The 21,282-nt window shown below is 37.5% G+C and overlaps 4 protein-coding genes and 1 pseudogene across 4 annotated transcripts; 2 read left to right on the top strand and 3 right to left on the bottom strand.

The window, feature by feature from the left end:
• Positions 1–394: 394 nt before the first annotated feature.
• LOC103341519 (aerobic coproporphyrinogen-III oxidase (DUF1218)) lies at positions 395–2,549 on the top strand. The gene is made up of 3 exons (XM_008245056.2): positions 395–665; positions 744–949; positions 1,939–2,549. The coding sequence occupies exons 1-3, from the start codon at positions 573–575 to the stop codon at positions 2,246–2,248; spliced, it is 609 nt and encodes a 202-aa protein (XP_008243278.2). The 5' UTR covers positions 395–572; the 3' UTR covers positions 2,249–2,549.
• A 543-nt stretch (positions 2,550–3,092) lies between these two features.
• On the bottom strand, positions 3,093–3,792 carry LOC103341521 (non-specific lipid-transfer protein 2 pseudogene; annotated as a pseudogene).
• Positions 3,793–7,379: 3,587 nt separating this feature from the next.
• On the top strand, positions 7,380–8,377 carry LOC148919758 (reticulon-like protein B14). The gene is made up of 3 exons (XM_089047343.1): positions 7,380–7,794; positions 7,878–7,947; positions 8,058–8,377. The coding sequence occupies exons 1-3, from the start codon at positions 7,612–7,614 to the stop codon at positions 8,225–8,227; spliced, it is 423 nt and encodes a 140-aa protein (XP_088903469.1). The 5' UTR covers positions 7,380–7,611; the 3' UTR covers positions 8,228–8,377.
• Positions 8,378–8,940: 563 nt separating this feature from the next.
• On the bottom strand, positions 8,941–10,899 carry LOC103341520 (uncharacterized). Its single transcript, XM_089044429.1, has 6 exons — positions 10,534–10,899; positions 10,304–10,426; positions 10,178–10,240; positions 9,754–9,819; positions 9,157–9,630; positions 8,941–9,000 (listed from the first exon to the last, which is right to left on the bottom strand). The coding sequence occupies exons 1-6, from the start codon at positions 10,897–10,899 to the stop codon at positions 8,941–8,943; spliced, it is 1,152 nt and encodes a 383-aa protein (XP_088900555.1).
• A 4,614-nt stretch (positions 10,900–15,513) lies between these two features.
• LOC103341523 (Nucleotidylyl transferase superfamily protein) lies at positions 15,514–19,890 on the bottom strand. Its single transcript, XM_089047075.1, has 12 exons — positions 19,679–19,890; positions 19,467–19,565; positions 19,261–19,345; positions 18,913–18,982; positions 17,654–17,714; positions 17,522–17,575; positions 17,195–17,351; positions 16,992–17,088; positions 16,573–16,682; positions 16,320–16,426; positions 15,962–16,072; positions 15,514–15,857 (listed from the first exon to the last, which is right to left on the bottom strand). The coding sequence occupies exons 1-12, from the start codon at positions 19,817–19,819 to the stop codon at positions 15,741–15,743; spliced, it is 1,209 nt and encodes a 402-aa protein (XP_088903201.1). The 5' UTR covers positions 19,820–19,890; the 3' UTR covers positions 15,514–15,740.
• Positions 19,891–21,282: the final 1,392 nt, after the last annotated feature.

Below are 21,282 nucleotides of genomic sequence, written 5' to 3'. Positions count from 1 at the left end.
ATTATCACCCAATGTCATCATTGTTGGTGCTAAGTATGGACAATATCACTACATTAACGGCTAGTTGATGCATTATCGTAGAATAATTAATTATTTACTCGCAGAGATATAGATAATGTTAATTTGTGTGAGTACATACAACGATCAATCTACATCAAACACCCATCCATCATTGAAGGTGTGACCTCCTACATCCGGTAGCACAACCGGCAAACTGGCGCTCCGACAATCCAACCGCGCTCCTGCTGACTATCTGTCCAAACCCATTTATGTTTGTAGATGTTAATAACGTTCACACCCCCACCACCGCACTTGAAGACAAACTCTAGCTGCCTCATCGCCCCTTTTGGAAGTTTTTATTTTATTTTTTATTTTGCAAGAAAAAGCAACAAGTGAAACTCCAATCCAAATGTAGGAAACCTAAAGCAGGGCAGCGACAAATTCCCGATTTTCTTCACCCAAAGAATAAAAAGAAAAAAGAAAAAACGAAAGTTGCCTACTTTCTTTTTCATCAAAAGCAGAGATATTTTCAGTGAACCCAACCACACACACTCGCTCGCACAGAGAGAGTAATGGCAGTCTCCATACCCATAGTGGCCATCGTCACCTCTCTGCACCTCATCGCCTTCGTTTTCGCCGTCGGTGCTGAACGACGCCGTAGCACGGTAACTTCATATCTCTCTCTCCTCTCCCTCTGTGTTTTATTGAAGTTAAAAGCCCTAACCTTTTTTGTGTTTGTGAAGGCTAAGATAGTGCCTGATGAGTACGACGAGCGCACCTACTGCGTTTACGGGACGGACGCTTCTACGGCGTACGGATTAGCGGCGTTTGGGCTGCTTTTCGTCAGCCAGACGGTGCTAAACGGCGTCACGAGGTGTCTCTGCTGCGGCAAAGGCTTAGTGACTGGCAGCTCCACCACTTGGACCGTCTTCTTCTTCGTCTTCTCCTGGTAAATTTACCATTTTCTCCCCCCTCTTGTTTTGTAATTTCTTGTTTATCTTATTAGTAATTTAGTACACACTGGTCCCACTGGAGCGTCTTAATCTCAGCTTGAGGGTTGGATCAACGGTCAGAATCCTTCCATCTTTAGTAGAACATAGAAGGAAGGAATCAGATTCAATCTACTAATTGGGTTTCCAATTATGACCAAATTACTTGTTCATTTGGTTAATATGTCACTCATCAGTTGTTTATGAGCCACCACCTGCCCTGCCCTGTCCACCGCCGCCTACGTGTTTTTTTGTGATGGCGAAAATCTGAGACTTCTGCACTTGCTTTTAATAATTGCCACAGTGCCACTCTACGTTTAGATGATCTATAATAGTTTATTGTAGTTGTTACACAGTTACAGTGTATTCATTTTTGTTTTTCATTTGTCTGGAATTTGGTAAAGAAAAGTTAAAGTAGATTAAGTCATGATTTAGACCCAATTCCCTTACTTTGGCCCCTACCCTTACTTATCGTTTCCCCTTTATCGATCCGAGAGTGCTTTAATTTCAACATCTTTGACATTACGCATTGTGGAACTTATCAATGGATGATACAGGAGCATATCCAGAACTTTTCCCAAAGTTTGGTTCTTAAACAATGTTATAGACGATATGGCAGTATCTTGTTAGAAATAAGCGTGGGGTTAAGTGGGTGTAGATATGAACGCGTGAAACACTATCGCTTCATTAAACTACATTGGTTTAGAGTTGGGACTGTTTTGGTATCTCTAGCATTACTTACTTGGAATAGTGACAACCCAAATAAACAGTACGGATTTGGCGCATAACCTCCATTGTGAATTTTTTGTTTTTCCCTTGTTACTCCAGCGCGCTTGAGCCTTGAGTGAATGCTGTTCCCTACTCTCTAGTATTATATTTGTGTAAATGATCCCATTTGCTTCATTTTGCTAAATCAAAATCTGAAGACTCTGAACTATGAATTAATTAGGACAAGCTTTTTGGGAGCCGAGGCATGCTTATTGGCAGGGTCAGCAAAGAATGCGTACCACACCAAGTACCGGGGAATCTTTAACGCAGATGACTTGTCCTGTTCCACTCTGCGTAAGGGCGTGTTTGCAGCCGCGGCTGCTCTTACACTGTTGTCATTAGCAGGGTCAATTTTTTACTACTGGGCACATTCCAAAGCTGATACTGGGGGATGGCAGAAGCACAGAAACGAAGGCCTTGACATGAGCACTTCTAATTATGCAAATCATGAGCTGCAGCAACAGCAAACCAGTGGATTTGAGAAGGTATAGCTCTGGTATTTGACATTTTCGTTTTGTTGGGGGGCCATATATGATTGTAATATGAGATTGAGTAGATCAGTTCCATAGTTTTGGTTGGTGGCTTCTTCTGTTGGAGGAGAGGGAAAACTTGTATGGGGCAAATATGAAATGGTCCTTCATGAGCCAAAAGACTTGTATATGCTATGTCATCATCATGTATGTTTTTTTTTTTATTTGTTACGGATGTCATCATGTATGTTACCAAGACTCCTTTCCCATCTTTCTGGATTTGTGGTATGTATATAATTCTCTGCTTAAAATGCTTTTTGTATGGCTCCTTTCCCATCTTTCAACCCTATTTCAAAAGAATGTTACAAGTTCTCTTGACTGTCTATCTACTAACTATTTACGAAAGAAGTCCAATGTTAATGGGTTCATTCTAAATTCTTGCCTGTGTCTAAGACAATCTTACCAGGACAAACAAGAAAGAACCAAACAAATTGAAAAATATTTTTAAAGCCATTACATGATCTAGCAATAAGCTGAAAACTCCATAAAGTTGAAGATCAACCTCGGTGTTCTTCGCATTATCAAGAAAATGATACATGATCAAGAAAACGAACAGATCATAAATCAAAGGCCTAAGCTTTTCAAAATAATATCAAAAATTAAAAAGTCAAGTCCTTTTCCGCAGCAGATTACACTGTGTGTAATGAGTTATTATTGCAATTAATATCGCCATGCGTTAACAAACGCATCCTCTGAAATTGGGAATTGCTATTTCCACAAAATGAAGTTTTAGATTTTTTTAAATCAAAGCCCGGTAGCATTAGGTTACTCACTAATTGGACGTATATGAAAATTAGGCATACAATTAGGAAAGCCATATATTATATATAAAGCCGCTTCTAAAAGCTTAACGGCAAGAGCAACAACAAAACCAAAACCAAAAATAAAAAGCTTCAACACAGACAATAACTAGGCATATACGTCCATCTCTCCCAAGTCACAAGGGCCTGGGAAAGCCAGGACCATTATTCTTTCTTAATACCAACACCACTCACTCCTATTGGCCAATGCTGCTACTAATCAAGATCATAAACAAAAACACAGTTGTAATTAAGATATAAAGCGAGCATCAAACTTGAGATGATTAGCTAGGGCATGAGGGAAATGGGGAGCCACAAGTGCTTGCCACCTTCTTGGCGTTTGGGGAGTTGACCAGCTTCTGGAGGTTAGGGTCCTTGACATACTTGCAAAGGCAAGGCCTCTGCTCCTTCAGTTTGCCGCAACATATGGCAGAGGGAGGGCTTGAGGATGTGATTGCTGTGGCGCATGGAGCTAGCTCCAGTGGGCTGCAAGTCACTGCTGCCGTACACACCTGGCTTCCCCCAAAGACAAGAACAAAAGCTACAACGCACAATATTGCAACATTATAATAACACACTGATTTCATCTTCAGCGTTCAACCAAACAACCAATGTATATGTTATTATGTATGTTATGTTGCTGTTTGTAACTAAGAGTCAGATAGAGAGAGAGAGATAGAGAGAGATGGGTGCAGTGCAGCTCTAGCTAGGTCTCTTGGCAATTTATAGAAGAGTGGCAAAGGATTGCGATCAGTTTGAGATTAATCGGAGAGATTATTATTTTTTAAATGATTACACTAAACTAGTAGGATATTAACCAAAGTGCCCCACCCCACCCATATGCTTAACATAACATGATTAGCCACTGACCAGGATTTACCTATTTAAATCACATTGCATTTCCCCTAATGGCTTTATCTTTTTGAAGCGAACATTTCGCTTTTAATATCTTGTCATTGTGGCAAACGGGGTCTAGCTCAATAGAAATAGCCTTGAGTTGCAGGACAATAATCTCATATTCGAACCCTATAATACGTTGTAGTTTAAACCATCACTAATATTCAAATATATATAGCCGCTGTGATGATGATGACAAGCTCAACACCGAAAGATCAACATTTGCCATCTCTTTCATCACCAGTGCTAATTTCATTTGGTCAATGGTCAAATATTACTAGCCAGTCTAAATCACAATCTTCTTTTGATGTTAAAATGATGTTAAAATGATGCGAGTTTATGCATGCCACTGCCATTATGCCATATGTGCACTAATGATGATTGTTGGATGGAGCATGCTTAATTATCAGTGGCTCATGTGGTTCAGATCCACCGCACCCTTTTTTATCCAACTTGTGGTCCACTCTAGTCACAAAAGCCACGCCTTATTTACCACTTCCCTCATCCAAATAATAATAATAATAATAATAATAAAATCTCAAACTCTGTAATTATTAGCAACACTAATTACTCTAACCACCATGTCAAAAGAAAAACAAAAATCCAAAGATTGGGCTATATAAATCGTTTGGCAATCACATTATTCGTAGATTTTAGGCCCATGACAAAGCCCAAGGCCCAAATAATTCATCCAAAGTTCAGCCCAGGACCCAACTCCTCTTTTTTATTTTATTTAAATTTATAAAGAAAATCCTGATTATTGAAAGTGATGGGCTAATCAAATAATTATACGTGTATTAATGTTCGAATTATTTTCTTGGGTAAACTACAGTAAATCCCCCAACTTATAAGGTCATTTACGAGTTCATACTTGATTTTGGGGACATTTATGAGTACATACTCAACGTCACTGAAGACCTACAAATTGCTCCCTCCGTTAGCGAGATCGTCAGAAAATCCTTTATATGCCTACGTGACATTTGTGGGACCTATTTTTAATTGACGTAGAGTTCAAGTGGACAAAAAATAATTTATTTTTTATTTTTAAAAATTATTTTAATAAATTAAACATATTAAATTAATTTTAAATTTTAAAAAAAATTTAAATTTTTTTTAAAAAAAACATACCAGATCTCTCTCTCTCTCTCTCCGATCTCCTCTCCTCCTAGCCCTCACCACCCAAACCACCACCTAAGCCTACTCAGGCCACCTATCCCAACCTTAACACCTCTCTTGTTCTAGCCCAACCCATCACCTCCCCCATGCCACAGATCTGATTGTTTTCCCCAAAACGATGATCGTTTTCCCCAAACCACAAATCCCACATATCTGATCGTCCTCTTTCGCATCCACCATCTTCCCTGCATAAAGAAGTTTGATGTCGGTTTGTAGTGAAGTTTAAGCTCTTTTTTAAAATTCTCTGCCTCTCAAGTTTGGTAATATTTGGATCATTTATTTTGCTTGTTGAAATTTAAGAAGAATGAAATGTGCCATTCTTTTATGAAGTCTGAAAACAAAAATTCCCTTAAAGTGGAACAACATAAGATGATGCCCATGTTATATAAAGGAATTACACTAACAGTTTTAATATAGGCAAGATGATCTTTGGGCAGGGAAGAGGTTAAGAATGGCATTATATGGGCAAGATGATCTCTAACATAGCGAACCCAAACCCCACAACGTCATCCGACACCGATGGAGTCGTCGTCGCTCATAGGCCTTCTCAATTCCGCCCTGCTACTCTTGGATCAATCATCCCCAGAGGCAGCATGCGACATCGCCCACTTGCCGCCTCTTCCTCCCAACAACTTAGGTTGCGTAGTGGGTTACAATGGCTCGGAGGGTGTGGGGAGGGTGGGCTGGAATGGAAGGGATGGAATGGGGTTGGTGCATCCGAGTTCTTCTCCAAGCTTCTCTCCTGAAAAGATAGTGGCTGAGGATGGAGGCGCAGGGGTTTCGGGGAGTTGGTGATGGTGAGGATTTAGTCGGGATTCATATTGTGGGTTGGGTTGGGTTGGAGAAGGTGGTAGGAGGAGAGAGAGGATTTTTTTGTTTGTGTTGGGCTGCCATGGGTGGGTGTTGAGGAGGGTTGCGACGGGAGAGTGGTGGGTTCTTCTAGGTTGGTTTTTTGTTTTGTTTTTATTTTTTATTTTTTATTTATAATCAATTTTAAAATAATTTTAATGATTTAAAATTAGTTTTGAAAAATATATAATTATTTATTATTTATTTGTCCACTTCATAGAAAAATGAAACACATTCGCCACGTAAGCAAATAACAAATTTCCGATGATCTCGCTAACGGCAATTTGTAGGTTTTCCATGACGTTGAGTATGTACTGGTAAATGTCCCCAAAATCGGGTATAGACTCGTAAATGACCCTATAGGCAATGGCAAAGCCAACATGGGACCAGTGTGGTTCCAGGCCCCCACTCCAATTATTTTTATATTTATTTGTATATTATATATGATATAATATTATAATATATTATATTAATTTTAGCATATTTATTTCACAATAAAATAATATATTAGGTTCTTTTTGTCTACAAATTAACCATAAAATTTCTTGTCTCTCTTTTACTCATTTCTCTTAAATCTTCTAGGTTAGTTTATGATATTTGCACTAAAAACTCCTAAAGTTTTAACCTTTCTTTCTCTTCCTCTTTTGTTTAAAGCTTTATATGAATTTTTTATTTTCCTCATTTTTTTATGTATGAGTTGGGTACCTTAATCTTGCACTTTATGAACTCTTTTTTGTTTTTGTTTTTCTATTTCTTTTCTCTTTTGGAATATAAATGATCAAATTTGAAGTCTTTAATAGTGTAGATGATGATATTAGTATTTAACCAATTTAAAATATGAAATTCATGATAATTATGAAGAGAAGACAAAGTTTAGGGCCCCCTCTAATGTGAAATCCTGGCTCTGCCACTGCTTATAGGTTGGGGGTTTATTGTAGTTTACCTTATTTTCTTTCACAAAAATGCGATATACAAAAACCATTAATAGATATTTAATACAGCGTGAATTTGATTTTATTATCCTATTGATCTGAAATAGGCATGTGAAGCAATCTTGTAAGCCATGCCAAGGCCATTCCTTTCTTCCATGAAGTGATTTTCTTTGCTACCAAAGCTTAATTAGGAGCACGCTTCTTTTTGTATATATAAAGACCTAGAACAAAACAGGGGCAGCGGCAAGCACTGTTGCAAGCTAAGACGCGGTGACATTGAACAGAACCATATCAACCAACCAACCAACAATGTCCATGCGTCAAAGGCCACTACATGCCATTTTTGGAGGAGGAAAGGGTAAAATCCTACATAAACATGGTACCATGATTTGCTGCACTTTTCCTTAAATTGGTTTTGGTTTTGGTTTTGTAGTGGCTGACATACTGTTCTGGAAGGACAAAACATCAGCGGCTACAATCTTAGCTGTGTTCACCATAATATGGCTTCAACTTGAAGTACTAGAATACCAGTTTTTAACTGTTTTTTGTGACATCCTCATGCTGTCTATGCTTGCCATTTTCGTCTGGCACAAAGGGGCACAACTAGCCAACCTGTAATGTTTTTTACTTCTTCTTTCTGACAAAGCGATATTTTAAACTACTCTAATTCATGTTCCTTGTTAGGTATGGTTTTAGGTCTCCAAGCTTGGTCTCTTACATCTGGAGTCCGCCAAATAGCAGTAACTTTCAACTCTCAGAATCGACTTGTAGATGCTTCTTTCAGCAAATTAACTTCTTTTTGTTCAAATTCTTTGAAATTTCAGCCGGAAAAGACTTGAAACTCCTAGTTTTGGTATGCAATTTTACTTTTCCTCACCAGTTTACCCTGACCATTCTCTAAAGATTTGACACTGATGTTAAGTGCTCAATATACAGGCAATGGTTTGTCTATGGATGTTTTCAGCTCTAGGAGATTGCGTCAGCTCTGTAAGCCTTTTATATACATGTAATATCCCAGACCAACATAAATACATACACATATTTGTACTGCAGATATATTTGTAATTTCCTTATTTGAGAGCCTAACCGAACCAGTTTCTGTTTATTGGTATGAAGGCACTCTCCTTCTCGGAACACTGCCTGCTTTGTATGAGAGATATGGTGTTCCTTCTCAGGTCGATACATTTGCTGCCAAATGCATCCAAGAGGTGAAGCAATTGTTCCAAATGTTTGAGTCCAAAGTTCTTAACAAGATTCCAGGAATGGGGAAAGAAAGAGTAAATTAGATAAAATAATTCATCAGATTATATATTCAATTATATGGATTAGTATCAGATTAGGTTCTCTTGAGTATTCTCTTCTGCTTATCACTAGCAATATAGTATTGAAGTATTGAGGGTAAATAATCCCACATTCAAATTGACATGTTATGAGGAACTCAGTGTGGTCTTATCCATTAAAATAAGTATTTATGGCATGAACAACTTTACTTAATTACTATTTACCAGAGCCTCCCTTATTTGACATGGTGAAAATTCAGAATAGCATCAACAATTGGGTTTTTAAGTTCCCATTGTCGACAATCGAGATGGCTCTCTCTGTACTTTTTCAATTGATCTAATAAAATACTATCGCTTGTTTGGTCAAACAAGTTCCCATTGTTATACAGTTATACTACACTCGATCCAACTGGTCACACATCATTACTCTAGCTACTATGTTACTTCTCTTCTAGAATAATCTGGAGGAAGACAAGATGACGAGAAGCTAGATATATGAAAACAAGACATGTTGATTGATTGTTTCCAAGACTCAAGAAAGCTTTGTTTGTATGCTGGTTAGTTTAGTGCTTGCCTTCTTTCATCCGGCAAACATCAAACACAAGCATCCTCATCATTATGCAAACTCTAGTGTAAAGTTACCAACAAAGAAAAATGGCAATTCTACTGACTTGAATTATCACGGCCGGATGACCTGTCAAAATGGGGAGCGTCATCGTCTACTTGTCACTGACTGATGAAGGGGGTGTTACCACATGACTAGCCAGCACCTTAGACTTCTACAAAGATTAAACATTCCCAAAATCAAAAGTGAAACGCTGGAACAACACAATATATAAACCATATAAAACAGTAGATAACAGAAGAAACAGAGCATATAAAGAAAGAAAAACCATTTGACATGATTCAGGAAAATCTAAAGGGGTGAAATGAACCTTGCTTATAATTGGCACTCTCTGGTTGTCAGCAGAAGCTGCGTTGTTCGTGTTGTTTTGGAAACTAGACTTTCCTTGGTTTGCATAGTTGAATGTGTGAGAGAAATCTGTAGCAAATTGCGGCTGACCCATATTTCTGGACCTGGATGTGGTAGTGGCTGTAGGCATTACTTGCGAAGCAACGAATGGCATCGGCATTTGCAATTGGGGATTAACAGGAAGAACTCCTGGTGCAGACATTAGAGGGAACCCTGCAGTTGCTGGCTGTAATGGATTGAAGCGGGCTGAGGGAACAGACATGATTGGAAGGCCTGTTGTTGAGTAGCACATATTAACCATTCCCATTCCCATTCCATACGCATTGCTCGTTCCCATGGGCACATACGACATGAATTGAGGTGTTTGTGTGCTTTGCATCCCAGCCATGGACAAATTTGAAGCCTGGTACAGAGCTCCTCCACCCATGGACATCATCTGATGTACATAAAAATGCATACACAGTATCACTATTATTGAGTTGGGCAATTCAAAGTTTAATTGAACAGACACCTGCACGCATATAACAAAAATGCAGAGAGAGAGAGAGAGAGAGGATACTTGTATTTGAAGCTTGAGGGCTTTAATATGTTTGATGGCATCATCCAGCATTGAAGCTCGGTCTGACTAAAATTTGAAAAGCACAATTGGTTCAGTAACAATGAGAAGAAGGAAACAATTAATATGTAGAAGATGAGTCTCAGCTTGCTCATCATCCTAGTCAGCAGCATAATCTACAGAGTCATCAAACAAATAGTTCTGTGATCATACATACATACATAATATACATACATATATATACATATATATATACTTATTTTATACAAACAGTAAGTGCTGCACAAATTATGTTCCCGAAGTTGAAGACATGAACATTCAGTAGTAATTTTGTATTGAGTGGTAGATTATTTTCCTGAAACTTATTAATTAAACAAATCTAAAGCAAGGAGATAATTATTAATGAATGAAATGAAACCACCATTACCGTGTTACAGTTGGGTATAAGTTGCTGCAATGCTCCCAGCTTCCCCCGGATTTTCTTCCTACGCTTCTGCTCAAAACAAATGTAATTAATAAAATATAAAGTGCAATTAATTAATCCTGTTTTAGCTGTGGTAATAGTGTACAGCAGGCTTAATACCCTCTCAGACATATTATGTAGTTCAGCAGCACGTGTTCTTTTGGGCCGGTCGTCTTGCTTTTGCCTAATTTCTCCAGACACTGTTTTTGTCTCCTAATAAAAAAGAGGAAGTTAGTAAAAATGATTAAAAGAAAGTTCCGAAGGAGAAACTAATTGAAAGTAGTATTTAATTTAATTTAATTTAATTTGTACAGACAGACCATAAAACGAGAGGTGGTTTTTAGTCCACTGGACGATTCTCCCTTGTCGAAATCACATACTAAGTGTTTGTCGGATGAAAAAATAGCATTGGGTGTAATTGTTGGTTCAAGCTGAATATTGGACAAGTCTTCAAATATTTCTTGAAAACACTTGGGATTATGATCTTCTGCTGCTCCAGTTGCACCACTAGTATTAATATTCCAAACAGAATAATCATGATCAGTTTCAGTTTGAGGATGTGGATGATGATGAGGGACAACAGAATCAGGAAGCGGGCCAAAATCTTCATATTGAAAACTCTTAGAAGAATCACCCTCTTCCGTGGTGGTGGTGGTGGTGGCCCAGTCGGGCACTTGGTGCGTCATATAATGAAGTGTAATGGGCAACCGCCACGTGGCTAGAGCACAGGGCACAAACGCAACGCACTCAGAGATATTATTCGGATGAACCGTCAAGAGAACTTGGTTTAATGGTAAACTAATTAATGCAAGTGGCCAGGAAGATAGATATGGAATGAACAAAGGTCACTATTCCCAGGTGGATATGTGTGGTTAGTTTTCGCGGGTGCCGCTTAATATTTTTCAAAGGACAATGCATGCAGAATGAGGATAGAGAGCGGGAATTCGAAGGGAGGGAATGAACCAACAGAAAAGTATCATTGGACTGCCTGTCGAACGTATGGTTGGACTTGGGGAGTGGCTCTTGCAGCTCTTGTAGTTGTCTATTTGTAAGGGAAGTAATGTTGGGTTGCATTGCATTGCATGCGTGGTTGTGGTTGATATTCGGGTTTAGGGACAGCTGCCTTCACTCAGTCTGCTTCTCGTATGAACCCAGACTTCAGCAGCGTATCTCTTGGGGTGGTGGGTCCTCTCACTACTTCCTTTTGTCCCTTAGTTGGACTACATGTCGGATACAGCTCGACACACGTGGACATTCTATGACTCGTGTCGACTCACGGAGCTCCCCACATCAGAAAAATCCCAATCTAATTTACTGTTATTTTCTTCTTTGTTTTGTTCGCAACCTCCTTACTATTTATTCATCAACTTGAACCCTCTCGTTACGCTTACGATATTCATAAATTCTAATGCATGTTACTATATTAAAATTAATATATACGCCGGCCAAAACTCAGTCTGAGTCTGAAGTTATATTGGAAAGTGTTCCACGTGAAGCTGACGAACAAATAGGGCATGCAGATGCAGTTGCTGTCTTGTGTGTGTTCACTTTCACTTTCACTTTCACTTCCACTTCCAATTCCAATTCTAATTCCTTACTTACCTAGGGCCTATCTCTATCTCTCAAACCCAGACCACAGCACCGTTCTTGTCTTGCGTCTTTATTCGGCTATCTATACCACATTTATTCATCACATTGCTACCACCTTTTTAATAGAGATTAGCCCTACCTGTATATATGGGACTCACTTGGCCAATCAAAAAAATTTAACATATAGAATCAAAGAAAACAGAGATTAAGAATTCAATACGATAACTTGAAACTCAATAACTTAACATCCACAAATCTGAATATTTGAATTAGGGCACCGTCCTAGCCCGAGCGCACATTAAAATTTGGAAGTTTAATAACCTTAGAACTATTAATTGCAGCTCCTTTTACTATTTGTCTTTGCCGTGACTTTGCGAGTTTTGATTGCTTGTTTTGTTTCGTTTTGTTTAATCTCTTGCTTGCTTTCGAATTGCAGCACCCTTTTTGAGTTCTTAGTTGTGTTTCATTTTGTTTTTATTTTTAGTTAGTGTTAAGTGGTTGAGTCTCGAATGAAGTTAAGTTAAAGAACTAGAATTGATCACTAAATGACACTCGCATTTGCATTACACTGTACTATAAATCAATTCATGTACTTGCAAGTTTTAATTTGATTTAAATTGATCTAATATTTAGATTGGTTCGAACATACATCAAGCTTTTGATGCCATTATCGATGTAAAATGATACAAATAGCAACACCCTTCGGCTATGACTCTGGCCTATGTACGTTCTCTTTGCTTCTTTTGGGCCTGCGTCCCTGCCTTGGGCCTTTATAAATTTATCTGTGCAGACCCAAAAAAATTTGCAATTGCTTTGCAAATATATGCCAGGATCAGGTCGGTCTTTTTATTTAAAATATGAATGGATTTGTCATGCCGACAAAACGAGATATGAATGATTCATGAATGAAGTGAATGAATGAATAAATAAATATGGAGTTTTTATCACAAATGGTCCTTGAGGTTTACCAAATTATCACTTTTGGTTCTTTTCTTTTCTTTTTTTGATATTATTGGTCCCTTATGTTACACCTCACACATCAATTTGGTCCCACTGTCAAGTTCAGTCAAAATATTCCGTTAGATTGCTAACATGGACACCACATGGATTAAACAATGTTTTAAACATGTTGGGTTTTATCACAAATAGTCCCTGAGGTTTGCCAAATTATCACCTTTACTCCTTTATTTTTTTTTTGGGGGAGTTTCACTAAAACACCCAAAATAGGGGCTAAAATTATTTAAAAAAAAACTCAACACCCAAAACACTTTATAAACACACTCAAAACCCATCATTACACACACTCAAAACTCATTTATAAACACACCCAAAAAATATACAATTGTTGATTTTGGGTGTGTTTCTATGTTTAAATAGTGTTTGAGTTTTTTTATAAATACATGTCTATGATTGGGTTTATTTATAAATTTGTATTTTTTTTTATAGACATTTTTGGTCCTATGTATTTTAAAAAAATAATTGAACATTTAAAATCTTTTAGAAATTTTTTTAATTAAAAAATAGAATTTTCAAAACATAATTTGTTTTTTATTCAAACCCACTTGGCATGTTATTATTGGACATGTATGCTCCATATACATGTCATGTCATGTCAAATTCGTTATTTTTTGTTAAATTGATGAAAATTTCAACAGAACCTAACGGATTTGACATGACATTATGTGGCTACATGTCCAATAATAACATGTCAAGTGGATTTAAATATAAAAAAAATTTATGTTTTGAAAAAAATTTCTCATTTTAAATGTTAAACTAACTTTTAAAGGGTTTAGGGTTTTTCAACAAAACCTAATGAATTTGACGCTACATATATGTGGAGCCTATATGTCCATTAATAACATGCCAAGTGGATTTGAATTTATTAAAAAAAAATGCATGTTTTGAAAATTTTCTCTATTTTTTTTAATTTAAAAAGATTTTAAATGTTAAACTATATTTTTTTAAAAACATTTCTTCATTTAGATCCACTTAATATTTTCTCATTGGCTATGCGTGCACCACATATATGTCATGTCAGTAATTTAACAAAAATATTCAACGAAATCTCACGGTGGGAACAAATTAATGTGTGAGGTGTAACAACATAAGGACCAATAATGTCAGAAAAAAAAAATATAAAGAACCAAAGGTGATAATTTCGCAAACCTTGAGGACCATTTGTGATAAAACCCAAAATATTTAAAACATTGTTTAATCCAAGTGGCATCTACGTCAGCAATCTAACGAAAATTTTTGATAGAGCGTGACGACAAGACCAAATTGATGTGTGATGTATAACATAAATGACCAATTATGTTAGAAAAAATATATAAAAAACAAAAGATGATAATTTGGCAAACCACAGGACCATTTGTGATTTTTTTTTAAAAAGCCATAAATATATATAATAGAAATGCCAAATGACGCATGACATGAGATGAGATGATAGGAAAACCGAAGCGAAGACCTCACCTCCATTGTCAACAACACCACCTTTCGTAAGTAATTGCCGCAATTGCGGATCTCTAGCTTTATGAAACGAGACCGCTCTCTCTCTCTCTCTCTCTCTCTGAGACTTTCTTTCTTAATTGTTCTCATTTTTGGTAAAGAAAGTCGGCTTTCCTTTAGTCAGTCGGTCCTTGTATTTGAACAACTATGTATGCTTAAGTCATGATAAATAATAAATAAATAAAAACTACGTATGCTTATGATGTGGTGCTTCCTTGAATAATAAATCTACTTAAATCTCATATCACAATTTGGGTTGACCATGTATATACCATACAGTATATATGCTATATTTATTTACACGTCTCGATCTCCAACACGGTGAAGTGTGTGATTGGCCACAATATTATGATACGAGGGCATCGGATATAAATTATTCTTGCCGTCCTAGGAAAGAAGGAAACAGAGTCTTATCGATAATATTATAGCAGTGAGTCAGCTTATCATCAATTCAAAGCCTTTTTCGAAAAACCTTATCAGCCATTTCTGCGCACACACACAGACTGAGACAGACAGACAGACAGAGAGAAAGTGGAGGCAGATAAGATAGCCATATCATATTACGTATGGTGAGGGACTGGAAAGAGTTGTTGGCAAGAAGAGGGCATGGAGATGGAGGTAGTGGGAGTGAGGAGATTAGTTTAAGCAGCAGCAGTGCAGCTTTTCTGATGCTGTTCTTGTGGGCAGCTTTCGTCACCTTTGCTGTTATCTCAGCCATCATCTTCTCCTGTGCAGATGGTGTTCCCAAAGACAAAGCCTCCTCCGCCACTGGTACCCACGGCGCTACGTGCGCCGCTGCAGGCTGCAGCGCAGGCTGCGGTGCTTGATCAGAAATAGAGCATCAGCATCAGTGCTTTCATCTCTTGATTTCTCCCTTTTTCTCGGCTATCATTAATTGAATTATTGCTTATTTCAAAGATAAAAGTTGCTTTCTATTACAGTTACACACGAGTGTGCTTGTCATGATCACGAATAAATTTTTCCACCCAGGGCCTTCTTATCTGGGTTTTTTTTTAATTTTTTTTAAATTTCAGTGGTTGACATGTTGCCATGACAGCGTTTGTTTAGTTGGGCAAGTCACATCAAGATTAGATGTCTCTTCCTCTTCCTCTTACCACCCATATGTGTTTGTTCCCATCTACAAATTTCATCTTAATATTATCAATTCAACGAATGGTTTCTAATCAAAGAGACCACCTCCATATTCCAATAATGAATATATATAAAACACCAATTTAATTCTTATACACACTCACACGCTTGCAGGTTTTAAAGTTTAAGATAAACATTACATATGGATGGATACTCTAGTTCTTGTATCGCCTTTTATTCACCCAGGCAAGTCAGCAGCCATGCTTTTCTTTTCTTTCAGAATCATATGTTGGAGGCAGGCAGAAGCCAATGCTTTGGTCTAAAGCTACTGCGACATTTACTTCTCAAGTCGTTTCCTAATTTCAGTGGAGGATAAATCCATGCGGAACTTCTCTTCTGGTATTGAGATGAACATATCTCTTAACTCCTCTGGAATATCAAAATCTTCAAGAACCTGACAAGGTTTTATGAATAAGAATTAACAACTTCCATTAGGGATAAAAAAGAGTTGTTGGAAATGAGAAGGAAGTTTGTCAAGCTTCTAACATGTGAACATACCTTGAAAACACCATCCACATTACGACCACCCACGAGAAAAGTGGACCCTGTTTTCTTGCATCCAATAAGTATCTCCAGCATCTTCTTGTAGTCCCCGTCATAGTATTTGGGCTGGAAAGGAGGAAAAATTAACTTCAATGCTTCCATTCACAATTCAAAGATTACTATATATCTCAAAAATCATAAATCGAAAGAAGTAATATTTCAATATTCTATTAAACCACCTATTAGACAGATTTGATTCTGTTAAGGTAGTGATTAAATCCTTCCATATGGAATCAAATCAGCATGCATATCCACATACAAATGTCACAAGAAAACCGTGCATTATACAATTATAATTTGTTAAATAACATACATTAATCAGCCTTTCTGCTGTGTCAGCACCAATCACAAAAGCACTGCCTGGGAAAAGTTCAGCTTTCTTATAAAAGTATGGCTGATTGGATATAATTACTGTTTCTCCTGTCATTAAAAAAGAAAGATGATTGGATATAATTACTGTTTTGCCCCAGAAAATTTCACGCATTCATCCCGTATCATGACTCATTATCCCTACACAATCAGGAAATTGAACAGGAAAAAGAATTGAAACAGATAATCAGCCTCACCAACGTTCTCAAACTGCTTGACACGATCTTTGATTTGTGATGTTGAAAGTGGAGGTTTGTCAGCATTGACTGCTGATATTTCAAAGCATGGGTAGCTATTGCCACATAAGCTGCATAGAAATGAGTGATGGATGAGCAGCACTATACACAAGTGATATGATACATACGTTTGTGCATGTGCATAAGATCCAGAAGAAACAAAGCAAATATAAAAGATGAAATGATAAATCTCCTCAGAAAGAGTCTTGTCATCATCGACAATGTCAAAATAAATTGTATGTGGGTGTGTGATGAGAAAGAAAGAGAGATCAACAACCCTTCATCTGGCCCTGCTGCAACTCAGTTGCAGTTTCCCAAAGAAACCCAGAAAAACAAAACATTGATGGAAATTTTAGAAAAAGAAATGGAATCTGTTGTACCTAGTAGCAACCTTCAAGAGCTTCATGTGACCTTCATGTAATGGATTAAAAGAACCAGACAGTATTATCTTCCTTTCTGCAGTTGACATGTGTGGCTCTGCAAAACAGTTGATGAAAAATAAAGCATTATGCACAAGCACAGGACCACACTGACACACGTGTGAATATAGTGCATAATTGTGCTAGTAAAGGTCAAAGCATACCACTCGAAAATGGATAAACCTTAAAGCATATTTGCCCATTTATAAGTTGCTCCAACTCTTCATCTTCACTGAACTGCTTTTCACATTCATCAGGTACTTCGGAGTCAGTGAGCTCTGAAACAAATGTTCCGGGAACTTTACATGCATTTGCAATTGCCTGTAACCAAATTGATAGAAAGGCTGCATAAGAAACAAATTTAAAATATGAGTTTAAGCAAACCACATTTAGCAAAAATATGAAACTAATAAGGGGATGGCATTATGCTGCTAAATATTCACTTCCTATATTTAAGGTCTCCAGAGTAATTAGTAGAAATCTTCTCAGACCTTGAGTAAAAGATGACTTGCAACCATATCTTCTTCCTCTCGATTTCGTAAACCCTAGAATGATAAGAAGCATGTTATAAGAAAATGAAAAACTTGAAAATCTTAGTCAAGACCAAAATAAATGACAATCACCTTAGAAAGGGTCACCATTGATACCCAGAGTCTGTCAGATGTCCTTGTTGACAAGTGAAGCCTATACATCAAGAAAAAAGCATGAAGCTAAACAGGCCCAGGTTGACCAAGCATGAAGTAAAAGCGACATCAACAAAACAAGCCCTTATGGAGGTGTTATGTGCGTAGAATATCTTGGAGTAAAACAACAAAACAAAATACAATGATACAATGACACCAACCAATTGCAGGTGTCATGTTGCAAAATGCAGCTTCTTAGCAGGATCCCTTGATTATGTCAAGCAAGTAATAAACGTTCCCATTTTTTTTCTACCCTGATTACTTGGTGCCTTTATTCATGCCTGCCTCAGAAAATCGGCTTAAGACTAAGTTGTGAAGTCACTGCCATCATAAGAATACCAAAAGAACAGACCATTGAAAAAAGGACCCTGACAATAATCCTAGTAACTTACGTAGTAAAAACCAATGCTGAGTTGCTTTATGAAACAATAACTAATGAATTTCTGTCACTTTGACGATCAGGTACACTTGTAAAGATAAAGAAATTTAAAAAGATTGTCTAAGGGCCTAAGACCATAACAACAAAGAACAACTACATATCAATGTTTGCACTGTCCCTGAACTTTCCAGCTACATAGAAGAAAACTGTATATATATATATACAAAGAGCTTCCATTAAGGGATCCCTCAAATAAGCTTATTTGAGGGACACCCCTTGTAGGCCCCACTATGGATTGTATTTCACTAATCCAAACCGTCTATTTTGTAGATACTCATTCAAAGATCATCTCTACAAAAAATCACTTGAATCCGATATCATTTGACCACTCAATTAAGTTATTGAAATTTTAGTACTTTCTTGAAGCACCATGTTCATTGATTTTTTAAGACAATTGGATGTCGAAACGGTTTCCGATTTGTCTAATTTTTTGTAAGGATAATCTATAAATGAAGACCTAAAAAATATATGATTTGGATCATTGGAAAAAAAATTGTAGGGTACCCTAAAGGGCGTCCCTCAAATAAAATTATTTGAGAGATCCCTCAATAGAAGGGGACTGTTTATATATATCAAATGATATTGGATTCAAGTAATTTTTTTGTAGAGATTATCTTTGAATGAGTATGTACAAAATAGACGGTTTGGATTAGTGAAATACAATCCGGAGTGGGGCCTACAAGGGATATCCCTCAAATAAACTTATTTGAGGATCCTCAATAGCTCTCTGTGTATATATATATACATAATGAAATTATACCTGTGCTCCCCAAGTTTTGGACGTGAGGTAGCCAAAGTACCAGTAAAACCCACACCAACAACCGGAGAACCTATTGCAAATATAATAAAAATGCCATATCAGTTCACAAGTTGCATTCACATATACCTATAAACATAAAATTTGTGTTCGTCAGTGCGTGTGGCTACAGATGACACCTAGTAGGACTGTGTTTGGCACTAGGGTGTACAGAAAGTAGAAGTTCCCCACATGATGCAAAGGTAGCTACACAATTAAGCACACAAAATTCATATTACAGTGTTAGGTCCTAATAAATTCTTCTGAACCTCAATTCAGTATGCAAGTATAAGAGTATATCTAATGCATAACCTGGTGAGGAGAGCTTGAGAGCGCGATTGTAGGCCAACAAAGCCATTTCTTCAGCAGTGTGTGAGCTACAAAACTGGTTCGGAATCTGCCCCAAAAAAGCAACCAAATTTATAATTTTTGAAAGGAAAAAAAACAGAACTTTTTTGTTAAATTATACAAAAATTAGAGCGAGAAACAGAAGAATTAAACAAAAGGAGAGGACGAACCTTCCCGAGTAACTGGATCATAGACATTCTGGAGTAGGGCACCACGGCTTCGAGGACTGTGCTTGAGGCTCCAGGAACGGATAGCAGCCACGCAACAGCCTGATTTATATTACTAGTTTTAATTAATTAATCTTCATGAATTCTTCATCATAATTAATTAATTAATCTTAATATGTATGTATATATGAGGAGAGAGAGAGAGAAAGAGAGACCTGAGAGGCTCCGCCAGAGAGATAGAGGACGGACTGTGTGGGGCTTGCGTGAATGGCTTCCACTACTGTTTTCAGTCCCGTACTGATTATCATACCTTCCCTCATTTTCTTCTCCTCTCTTCTTCCTTCAGCATCATCCATTTCCTTCCTTCTTTTGTTCAGTCTTTTCTTCTGTCTGCTAGTCCGCGCTGGAAGAGAGAGAGAGCCTGTTAAACGGTGTGGTCAGCTTCTTTTTCATTTAACGAGTTTTTTAACTTTTACGCGACGATTCAGCTCTTCAAATTGCCCCAGGCCCAAACAGTCATAATGGGCTCTAGGCCCATTACATTCCAATAATAAAGCTGAAGCCCAACAAAGGCCCATTCAGCCAAGTCGTTTAAATCGTTATTCTTCATTGTTGTCCGTTGTCAGTTGTCAGTGCAGGACTTTGTAGGGTCTGTCGTTGAAGAAATTGATATGACATGGGAGATTTAATCCGAGATAGACGGAGGTATTTTCCTTTTCGTGTAAGCAATCAATAAAATGGATTGTCGTAACTTTGACGAGGATCTTCGCCGCCTATAATTCAGCTAATTAATTACACTAATAAGATTAGTCAAGTAACGAACTAGAAACTAGAAAGAAAATCACTCACTATAAGCAGAGAAGAAAGCTGAGAAGAAAGCTGATTGCTTTTTCGCTGCTGAAAATTTGAGAGAAAAGGTAGCTTTAATGAAAGCAACTTCGTGCTGTAAAGCTTCTCTCTCTCTATCTCTCTGTCTTTTTGTAAAACTTTGGTGGTGTGGTGGCCTCGAGCTGGAGGAGCCTAGTGGGCCTTGTCCTCGCCAACCCTTTGAGGCGTGAGCAGCATGTAGCCTAAAATTCTAGACTCTCCAACTTAATCAATAATGGTTGCCTAATTATGCGTCCTTATTTCCTGATTATGAATCTAATCAACAGAGTAACGGCATAAATAATGTAGAGGGTAGAAATAGGATACTGTTGAGTTGTACTGCAAGCAAGGAATCAGATTATTCATCCTTGTGAATCTGTGATGGTGACAAGACAACACCCACCAGCCAGCCCTACACAAATTGTCCATATGTTATGTCATTAATTAGCATATGAGCATTGAGGAAGGAAGACCATCAGCGATAACTTCTGTGCTGTGTGTAGAGTAAATCAATTCATGTTACACAACGTTGTTTGTCTCGTCTCCAGAACACAACTTACCAACTCAAATGCAGCCAACGTAAGCTACATTGCTTTTCAAATTAGTTTAAAACTGATTAAAAAGGTACATAAAAGAAAAAAAGGAACAACTTGGTCCTTGTACAGTATGAACCTTTGAACCAGAGCGGAGACCAGTTAAAGTGAAGGATGCCATGTCCTAATCTTTAAGCTATAGTTTACACTTCAGGCCCCCAGTACAGTGTTGTAAAGTTTATAGTGTGGGGTTCACCACTGACAAACGGCTACTCTCTAGACTCTGCAATTCACATGTCAATTTCTCGCCATCTTTACTCACTCCATATCACGACATTTACAACTGTCAATTCTGCTGTTCTTTTCTATTTCAATGCCGTGTCAGCAAAACCTTTGTCCATTAGTGTTTAAATTAATAT

This window comes from Prunus mume, linkage group LG2 (genome assembly GCF_029339155.1).
Source record: "Prunus mume cultivar Tortuosa linkage group LG2, ASM2933915v1, whole genome shotgun sequence".
Classification (NCBI taxonomy): Eukaryota; Viridiplantae; Streptophyta; class Magnoliopsida; order Rosales; family Rosaceae; genus Prunus; species Prunus mume.
Note: the sequence above shows the minus strand (reverse complement) of the source record. Positions and strands in the feature narration are given on the sequence as shown.

Bases quoted from the DNA above. Each gene is read 5' to 3' on its own strand.
- LOC103341519 (XM_008245056.2), top strand. From the start codon at position 573: ATGGCAGTCTCCATACCCATAGTGGCCATCGTCACCTCTCTGCACCTC. The intron at 666-743 runs GTAACTTCATAT...GTGTTTGTGAAG, and splicing joins CTGAACGACGCCGTAGCACG to GCTAAGATAGTGCCTGATGA. The intron at 950-1,938 runs GTAAATTTACCA...TGAATTAATTAG, and splicing joins TTCTTCTTCGTCTTCTCCTG to GACAAGCTTTTTGGGAGCCG.
- LOC148919758 (XM_089047343.1), top strand. From the start codon at position 7,612: ATGTTCCTTGTTAGGTATGGTTTTAGGTCTCCAAGCTTGGTCTCTTAC. The intron at 7,795-7,877 runs GTATGCAATTTT...CTCAATATACAG, and splicing joins ACTTGAAACTCCTAGTTTTG to GCAATGGTTTGTCTATGGAT. The intron at 7,948-8,057 runs GTAATATCCCAG...ATTGGTATGAAG, and splicing joins TGTAAGCCTTTTATATACAT to GCACTCTCCTTCTCGGAACA.
- LOC103341520 (XM_089044429.1), bottom strand. From the start codon at position 10,899: ATGACGCACCAAGTGCCCGACTGGGCCACCACCACCACCACCACGGAA. The intron at 9,631-9,753 runs GTATCCTCTCTC...TATGTACATCAG, and splicing joins CCCTCAAGCTTCAAATACAA to ATGATGTCCATGGGTGGAGG. The intron at 9,001-9,156 runs GTTCATTTCACC...TAATCTTTGTAG, and splicing joins GAGTGCCAATTATAAGCAAG to AAGTCTAAGGTGCTGGCTAG.
- LOC103341523 (XM_089047075.1), bottom strand. From the start codon at position 19,819: ATGGATGATGCTGAAGGAAGAAGAGAGGAGAAGAAAATGAGGGAAGGT. The intron at 18,983-19,260 runs GTTATGCATTAG...TATTTGCAATAG, and splicing joins TCTCAAGCTCTCCTCACCAG to GTTCTCCGGTTGTTGGTGTG. The intron at 16,683-16,991 runs GTACAACAGATT...ATTTCTATGCAG, and splicing joins CTCTTGAAGGTTGCTACTAG to CTTATGTGGCAATAGCTACC.